At 37.8% G+C, this 9,058-nt stretch overlaps 2 protein-coding genes and 1 long non-coding RNA gene across 3 annotated transcripts; all 3 read left to right on the forward strand.

The window, feature by feature from the left end:
- Positions 1 to 2,855: 2,855 nt before the first annotated feature.
- Positions 2,856 to 3,352, forward strand: LOC113337469. Its single transcript, XR_003354274.1, has 3 exons — positions 2,856 to 2,895; positions 3,116 to 3,181; positions 3,281 to 3,352. It is a non-coding gene; the product is annotated as an uncharacterized LOC113337469 (long non-coding RNA).
- Positions 3,353 to 3,358: 6 nt separating this feature from the next.
- LOC113337365 (prolyl 4-hydroxylase 1-like) lies at positions 3,359 to 4,743 on the forward strand. The gene is made up of 7 exons (XM_026583064.1): positions 3,359 to 3,364; positions 3,554 to 3,628; positions 3,799 to 3,869; positions 3,956 to 4,007; positions 4,094 to 4,186; positions 4,270 to 4,362; positions 4,602 to 4,743. The coding sequence occupies exons 1-7, from the start codon at positions 3,359 to 3,361 to the stop codon at positions 4,707 to 4,709; spliced, it is 498 nt and encodes a 165-aa protein (XP_026438849.1). The 3' UTR covers positions 4,710 to 4,743.
- Positions 4,744 to 5,150: 407 nt separating this feature from the next.
- Positions 5,151 to 7,412, forward strand: LOC113337366 (prolyl 4-hydroxylase 1-like). Its single transcript, XM_026583065.1, has 10 exons — positions 5,151 to 5,481; positions 5,606 to 5,661; positions 5,874 to 5,939; positions 6,084 to 6,158; positions 6,283 to 6,357; positions 6,524 to 6,594; positions 6,696 to 6,747; positions 6,838 to 6,927; positions 7,016 to 7,108; positions 7,218 to 7,412. Exons 1-10 carry the CDS (start codon positions 5,151 to 5,153, stop codon positions 7,323 to 7,325), a joined length of 1,017 nt encoding a protein of 338 aa, XP_026438850.1. The 3' UTR covers positions 7,326 to 7,412.
- The last annotated feature ends 1,646 nt before the right edge of the window (positions 7,413 to 9,058 follow it).

The following is a 9,058-nucleotide window of genomic DNA, read 5'->3' on the forward strand; positions in this document are numbered from 1 at the left end:
TTAAAGATGAGAAAAACATTTGATCTTTTGATCATAGGAAACACCCAAGTATAGTGTGTGAAAACATCCATAAAGAGTAGGTAATATCTAAAACCAGTTCTTGAAATTTCTGGGGAGACCCAAATGTCTGAAACAACTAGACTTAAAGGTGCATCATACACTGTGGAACTACTAGAGAAAGGTAAACGCCTACTCTGCTTACGTGACAAGAGTGGCAAAAATCAAACTTTTCAGTACTGGAAGAGAAAACTTGCTTATTATCTTAGACACTGTGCTAAGCATGGGATGACCAAGCCGCTGATGCCATACTGGTAAACTGGCAGAGAGAAATGATGTAGGAAAAACAGCTGTGCTACGATCTTTTATGCCATCAAAAATGTAGAGACCCTTTTCATTCCTCCCCTTTAGTAGTTGTGCCCCCGTGGTGTTGTCCTTCACAACAAAGAAATCTTTGTGAAACTCAAAATAAACTTGATTATCTTTGCATAATTGATATACAGACAGTAGGTTAATTTTTATTTGAGGCACATGATATATATTGTTTAGGCAGAAGTTTCTATTGTTAGACATGAAAACTGCCTTACCAACATGAGATATATGCAGATTATTTCCATTACCCACTTTTACTGTGTCAGTGCCATCATATTCATGAGGGATACACAGATTGTTCACATTGGCAGTCATGTGATGGGTTGCACCGGAATCCGTAACCCACTGGTATGCAAATGAATCACCAGGGAAAGCCAGATAGGCAGCTGGAGGTCTCATGGAAGAGGTGTTTCTTTGCTCATAACGAAACCAACAACGTCAGTTGTATGATTTCGTTTCTTACAGATTTGGCAGCAAATATCTGAAAATGCCGAATGTCTTTGATTCTGCGGATGACGCTGATTGTTGTTGTTTGGAGGCGGTGGGCCTCTTGATTGGTTGTTGAACTTGCGTTGTCCCTTGCTTGGAAACGGAGAAGAACTGGTAGCTACAAAGTTGGCCATGGGTGTTTGGATTTGCGCAAGTTGCTGCTCAATCCTCATTTCAAAAGACAACAAATGAGAAGTAAAAGTCTGTATATCCATACCTTTCACAGTACTCAAGGCAGTTACAATTGGATCATATGTGCGATTTAATCCATTGCTGATACACTGCTTCTTTTCTTCAGCAGTTACATTGTAACCAGAGGCATCAAGTTGATCAAATAGCTGTTTAGATTCATTGAGATAAGTTTTGAGACTTTTGTTACCTTTGGACATGCAGTGAAGCTGCTTCTTGAGACAACTCTGGTGAGCAAAGGTTTTTGGAGAATACTCAGCCTCCAATGCATCCCAGATTACTTTGGATGTTGTGAGCTCAGACATTGTGCTAAGGACCTCCGGTGTTAGGGTCGAATTTAACCAGCCAACAATGAGTGAATCCTGAGACTCATAAGCTGTGAAAGTTGGATTGATATATGCACTGTCAGGAAGAGTGCGGGGTGGTATTTGTTTTGTGCCATCAACGAATCCAGAGAGATCATAACCTCTTAGAATTGGTCTGAACTGTGTTTTCCAGAGGTGATGGTTGCTTTCAGTATGCTTCAGAGTCACTAGGTGATGAATCTGAACCTGACGCAAAGTAGTTGTTGCATCTGCCATTTGTGACTGAGGTTTTGGTGTGTTTGATTACTGGATATGTGCTGCTTTTGTTTTGTTTTGTTTTGCTTTTTTTTTTTTTTGGTGGTTGTATTGAGCGGAAACGATCTTGGATCGAAGGCTGATACCAAGTCGAAGAATGAGTTTCTGGTAGAATTGTTTTCCACACTTCTCTTGTGGAGAACCATGCCTTATTTATACATTTGAGTGATTACAAGATATATCTAGTTTGTTTGGATAACTAGAGTGACGAGTTTAACGCAAATACAATCGTTTACTAGCTGGTCTTGTGGAAGACTGTTATGCTTCTTAGTTCTGTTGAACTGTATCCGATGACTGTGCTTGGAACTGGTCTGCAGTGGTGACTGGTTTAGCTGATGTGCTGACACTTTCCTCAACTCTATTAAACCTAGATTAGAAAATCCACCTTAACGTGAAAATGGACCAATAACGAGAAACCCATCTCAACATGGAAAAAGCCCGTAAACAAGAAACTCAAAGGTTTTCCTAACAATAATATCGAGCAGAAAAAAATTATATATCAGCTTGATTGTGTTACTCTATTCTCTAAGACTTCTAAGACTGGCATCATAAGCCCTAGCTGGTATCCCATCTCCTTCTTTTCTTGTCTTCAACAATGTCGACGTCTGATTCTACTTCTGGCTCTTCAACTCAACGTCCTCGTCTAATTTTTCTTTTTTCTTTTATTAAGAAATTAAACTTTTTTCCTCGAAAAAAAACTCTTCCAGCTCCTTGTCGTTTAACTCGTTCTAGTCTTCAACTCAAAGGCGACCTCTCAATTATCCAAAAAGGAAATTCCTCTATACCTGAATATGTTTCGAAAATCAAGGAAATTGCCGACGCTCTTGAGTCTGCCCGTGAACCTGTTTCTGATCTTGAACTTGTCTCCGCTACACTTCGCGGTTTAGGTGATGATTGGATCAAAACATATAATGCAATCCGTCTTCGTTCTACTCTTCCAACTTTTTCTGAACTCCATGCATTACTTCTCCAAAGTTCTTCAGACTACAACAACGGTATTGGTGGTGGTGGTGGTAAGTTCGACCTGTTTTGGTTCTTCAGATCCATATTGCGGTGTACGTGTTCTTCTGTCATAAGGACTTTAATTGGCTTTGTATGGGCCGCACAATTTACCGATTCTTATTTTGCCAACTAGGAAGAATAAAAAAAAAAATCTGACATACTTTTTTTTGTGTGTACAGTTTCAGGATTTTCTCGTTGTGAGACAAAGATGCTCCGAATTGGATTTGTATGCTTAGTTTCCATCTTCATTTTCATCTCTGCGCCACCTTTATATATATATATATATATATATATATGTTTTTATCTGTAAATGTTTTGTAGTTGCTTGATCTAATTAAGTAACCAATAAATACTTTTTCTTAGCTTTTGGGTTTTGAATGATCTGGTACATTGTCAGATCTTTTGACAGAAATCTTTGCACATACTATTTTCTTTTGCCGCTGTAGGTCAAACCTGAGATTATCAGCTGGGCACCACGAATCATTGTCCTGCATAATTTCTTAAGTTCGGAGGTATGAATGTCTCAATTACATGGTCATGTGAAAGCTATTTTGTGCAAGAAATTGCAATGAGCTAAAAGAATGAGATTGTGATATGATATGATATTGCAGGAATGTGATTATCTTATAGCAATTTCCAAGCCTCGGCTCAAGCGTTCTACGGTACATGTAGTGAAAACAGGCAAGGCAATGAAGGCATGTATTACAGTGAATCTCGCTTATTTCTTAATACAAGCAAAAATGTTTTTATTTATTTATTTTGTCTAATGAAGGCTGCATTCGAATATTTATCAGGCATTCTATTTTCATCATTTTTCCCAATCTGTATGTGTCCGTTATTTAATAGTGACTCTTTTTTGTGTGTGTGTTCGAATGGTTTTTCAGGTCATTGAGAGTGAGCTAAGGACGAGTTTTAGTACGAGTTTACGAAAGGCAGAGAGTAAGAATCCTATTGTACAGGTTGGTTCCTTAGCAAGCTCGCGTTATTCCATTTCCTTGCAAAATTCTAGGATCGATTATGAAACATTAATCAGTACAAATGCCTCCAAAGTCCAAAAACCCATGAAATTTGTTTGTTTTCCCACTTTTTAAATTAGCAATTATATTTTTCTTATGCATATCGGAAACAGGCTATTGAAAAACGAATTTTGGAATTCTCACAAGTACCATTAGAAAACGGAGAGCCTATTCACGTTATGAGGTATTGCTTTCTAAAGAAATGCTTAACTACTCTAAACTCTTACACTGATCGGTTCTATTATTAAGTGCCTAACATCTGCATTACAGGTATGAAAAGAATCAGTACTTCAGGCTACATAGAGACTACTTTTTGGACACTGTGAGTTGTTTTTCAACACTGCTTTATTTTAGTTTTTCCTTTTCCAGACTTGGCTTTAATAAAATGGATTTCCTTTTTGGGTGCAGACAAACATCGAGCAAGGTGGAGGTCAGAGAATAGCAACAATGCTCATGTATTTGAGCGACAATGTGGAAGGAGGTGAAACTTACTTCCCCATGGTGGGTTCAGATCAAAGATTTCATGCACTCATAGTATAGCTAGCAATTGATTCCGTCTGCGTGCTAACTGCAAATGATTTCAGGCTGGAACAGGAAAATGTAGTTGTGCTGGAAAAATGTTAAAGGGGTCGTCTGTAAAACCGATTAAAGGAGATGCAGTTCTTTTCTGGAGCTTGGTTCGTTTCTACTACTCTGGAACAATATCATGTTTCTATATTTCATATGCACACAAATTTAGCATTAAGCTGTTTGGGTTTGTCATTTTGGTTTGTGCATGAACTGAATTGAAACCGTTACTACAGGCTTTAGCAACCAAATTTCTAACAAGGCTAAATTGTGTGGAAAACTTTAAGGTTGTTGTCAAACTTGGTATTCGAGGCACATAGATGACATCTGTTGGTTGTGTTCTTTGTAGGGACTTGATGGGGAGGTAGATCCAAAGAGTGTACATACAGGATGCGAAGTCTTATCTGGAGAGAAATGGTGTGCTACGAAATTCATGAGGCAGAATAAACACAACTAATTCTCCTCAACTGCCAGCTAGCCCATTCAAAACATCTTGGGAACATCTTATATATGCAGATTTTTAAGTAATCTTGATTGGCTTGGTCTAAATTATATCTGAAACTAAGAAGAAATCATCTAAAGAGAAAAAAAGTATTTTGAGATTGAATGCAATGCAATGCACATATTCTTGTACCTGCATGACCACGTATATTGAAACTAAGGTGGCTTCCAACTTTATTAATACGCACATTTTATTTAATTTGGATTTTTTTTAAATTAATTAATATTATTTAATCATTTGGATTCGAGATAAAGAATTAATAATAATGAATGAACGATTGAGATTTAAACCCTTCCAAGTTTTAGTTTTGACGGTTTTGTTCTGCATAACCGTTTTGCCTCTTCTTCTTCTCATTTTACTATTCCGTCTCCTTCTTTCTTTTTCTTTCCTATAACAATGTCGACGTCCAACTCCAACTTGTCTTCCTCCAAAACTACTGTTTCTATCTCAGCACTTCCTTGTCGTTCGACCCGTTCTCATGCTCGTCTTCAACTCAAAGCCAACCTCTCAACTATCCAAAAAGGAAATTCTTCAATCTCCGAATACTTTTGTAAAATCAAGGAAATTGCTGACGCTCTTGCGTCTGTCCATGAACCTCTTTCCGATCTTGATCTTGTCTCTGCTACTCTACGTGGTTTAGGTGATGATTGGATCGACATATATGCTGCAATCCGTCACCGTTCTACTGTTCCAACTATTTCGGAGTTGCATGCTTTACTTCTCCAAAGTAACTAATCTAATATCTAGAATTCTGTTTAAAACCGATTAATAAGTCCTTTGGCATTCTCATGTCAGTGAAGTCCTTTAGCCTAACAAAATTTGACATATGTGTTTTTGTGTACAAGTTTCAGGAATTTCTAGATGCTGGGAGAATGAAAATGAGGCAAAGATGCTCCGTATCCAATTTGTATGTTTAGCTTGCATCTTTATTTTCATATGCGCACCATTTTTTTGCTTCACTCTAGCTTCTTATGCTTCTATGTATAAATGCTTTTTAGTAGCTTGGTATGTGTAAGTGCTCACCTTTTAGTTTTTGAATGTCCTGGTGCATGGTCGGACCTTGCCACACAACTCTTTACACACTTCCTGTAGTTTTTTTTTTTTTTTGTGACACAATAGGTCAAACCTGAGATTATCAGCTGGGCTCCGCGAATCATTGTCCTGCATGATTTCTTAAGTTCGGAGGTATGAATGTCTCAATTGCATGGTCATGTCAAGGCTACCTCTTTAGTTGCAAACTGTTTAAATATTTGTTTTGTCTCTCCCATAGGTAAAAGCTATAGAAATTGCAATGAGCTAAAAGAATGAGATTGTGATATGATATTGCAGGAATGTGATCACCTTATAGCAATTGCCAGGCCTCGCCTCCATCCTACGAAGGTACAGGACGCAGAAACAGGCAAGGCATGTATATATTACAATGGATCTCGCTTCTTTCTTAAATCAAATCAAATTGTATATATTTTTTTGTGCTTGAATGTTTATTCATGTTTTAATATCTCATATATTTCTTGAATGCTTTTTTCAGGTAATTAAGAGTGACAATAGGACATGTTTCGGTAAATTTTTGAGTAAGCAAGAGAGTAAGAATCCTATTGTACAGGTTGGTTCCTTAGCAGGTTCAACATTTATTCCATTTCGTTGCAGAGTCGATTATGACACGTTAGTCAGAAATGCTTCCACAGTCCATGAAATCATTAAATTTGTTAGTTTTCTCACTTCTTAGTTTAGCAAATATATTTTCCTTAATTACGCCATATTGAAAACAGGCAATTGAAAAACGAATATCAGTATTCTCTCAAGTACCAGTAGAAAATGGGGAGGTTATTCAAGTTTTAAGGTATCCCTTCTAGTATCTTTTGTAAAGAAAAGCTTAATTGTTGTAGTCTCGCTCTTGGGATGACCGGTTCCGCCATTAAGTGCCTAACATCTGCAATGCAGGTATGAAAAGAATCAGTTCTTCAGGCTGCATCATGACTACTTTTCTGACACTGTGAGATGTTTTTCAACACTTGCTTTGTTTTAGTTCATTTTTTTTCCCGATTCTGTTGTTTCATAAAATGGAATTCTTTTTCGAGTGCAGTCCAACTTGAAGCAAGGAGGTCAGCGAATAGCAACAATGCTCATGTATTTGAGCGACAATGTGGAAGGAGGAGAAACTTACTTTCCCATGGTGAGTTCCTCGCAAAGATTTCCTACACTTGTGGTATATATAGCATGCACATGATTCTATCAGCGTGTTAATCGCAACAAAAATTCAGGCTGGAACAGGAAAATGTAGTTGTGCTGGGAAAATGAAAAAGGGGTTGTCTGTAAAATCGATTAAAGGAGATGCAGTTCTTTTCTGGAGCATGGTTTGTTTCTAATACGTACTCTGGAACTGACTAATCATTTTGGTTTGTTAGTGAACTGGATTGAAACCGTTGCACAAAGCGATAACATAGTTTGATTTCTTCTTTGCAGGGACTTGATGGTAAGGAAGATCCAAGAAGTATACATGCAGGATGTGAAGTCTTATCAGGAGAGAAATGGACTGCTACGAAATGGATGAGGCAAAATAAACACAACTAATTTCTCTCCGGCTGCAGCTAGCCCATTTAAAAACATCTTTGGCACATCTTATATATACACACATTTTTAGTACTCTTGATCAGAAAATGTTTTGTCTGTAAAATTGATATATCCATAATTAAAAAGAAGTTAAAGAAAAATAATAAGGAAGAAATTTGAGATTGATTATCTTTAGTTGTATACACACGATTCATCTTCCACCACGTGTTGGAGGAAGTACACGTAGAAGACAAGCAGCAGTAAATCATCAAGATACGACGCCACGTCCCAACACCCAGGAAACCTCTATCGCATATATCTGTTCATCTTCACGATGATCCAGTGGCTCAGGATCAGGGAGCACTGAAGGAACAAGCCACCGCGAAGTACTGAAGAGCACCCAAAGATCTGCTTTATCCCATCTCAAGGCAGACCCAAAACCAACGGTGGAGATTAACTCCACTGACGAAGATGTGACAGGGGCATCAGACATCTGTCTGACGCGTGCGGACCATCCCAACCACCAGGATTAAATACCATAGTCTTAGGGTATGTGTCAATCGATCTGTGGATGAGAAAGAAGTGACCCATCCTCATCTGGGATAGCCGCTGGGGCATCGGTTCAGAACGAGGATGCCAGCGGCATCAGTACAAAGAACGAAAAGATAAGGTTGCAACTATCTCTGACAGTGGGCCTCATGTATCAACCCTATAAATACCCCTCTCCACTAAGAGAGAGGGGGTGGAAGGATTCTTAGAAAACATAGGAGAGAGAAATAGGAAGAGTAAGTATGAGCTTCATCTCCCGTTTTAGCTTCGTATTTTAGACAGAGTCATTCGACTATCTTTGTAATTCCCAGATACATAGTGAAACACCAACCTCCGAGGAAGTATGCCTTAGTGCTGAACCACGTAAATCATTATCTCATTTATTTCTGCTCTTTGCACATTTTACTGCTTTTATTATTATATTTTGTGATGTATGCCTCGTAGATATGAAATGGCACGGAATCACACTCTATAGACTAGACAATGACGAGTCCGAAGACTCTGAGTCGATTAGTCATCGTATTTGCATCACTTCATATCTGACTTATTTACCTTAATGTTTTTATCCGCAAATGCGATATTGTTTGTGTACACGTGGACCTCATCGTGATTTACGTGTTCACAATCTGGCGCTAGAAACAGGGACTCCGTCCCGGTAAAAGATTTATCTTATATTGTGACTTTACGCACTCTTTCTGTTCCAAGCACCGTCCTTTGAAAATAACATCGCTTGAAACAGCTTCAGCAAGCATCTATTTCTTTCAACAATCAAATCCATGCTTAGATCTACCTTCATTGTCATGGGATCTACGTTTTCAAAATGTTTTCAAGTTTTTATCCTTGAAAATCAAATCTATGGGTAGATCCACTTTCATTTTTATGGGATCTACACTTTCAAAATATGTTCAAGTGTTTATCTTGGAAAATCAAATTCATGCATAGATCTACCTTCATTTTTATGGGATCTACGTTTTCAAAATATTTTCAAGTTTTTATCCTTGAAAATCAAATCTACATGTAAATCCACTTTTATTTTTATGGGGTCTACGCTCTCAAAATATTTTCAAATTTTTATCTTTGAAAATCAAATCCATGCATAGATCTACCTTCATTCTTGTAGGATCTTCGTTTTCAAACTGTTATCTTCGTTATGGGATTTTCCTCACTTCCTGTAAATGCTCGGCTTAGACTAACTCTAACCCAAC

The sequence above is a fragment of the Papaver somniferum genome, unplaced genomic scaffold (assembly GCF_003573695.1).
Source record: "Papaver somniferum cultivar HN1 unplaced genomic scaffold, ASM357369v1 unplaced-scaffold_16, whole genome shotgun sequence".
Classification (NCBI taxonomy): Eukaryota; Viridiplantae; Streptophyta; class Magnoliopsida; order Ranunculales; family Papaveraceae; genus Papaver; species Papaver somniferum.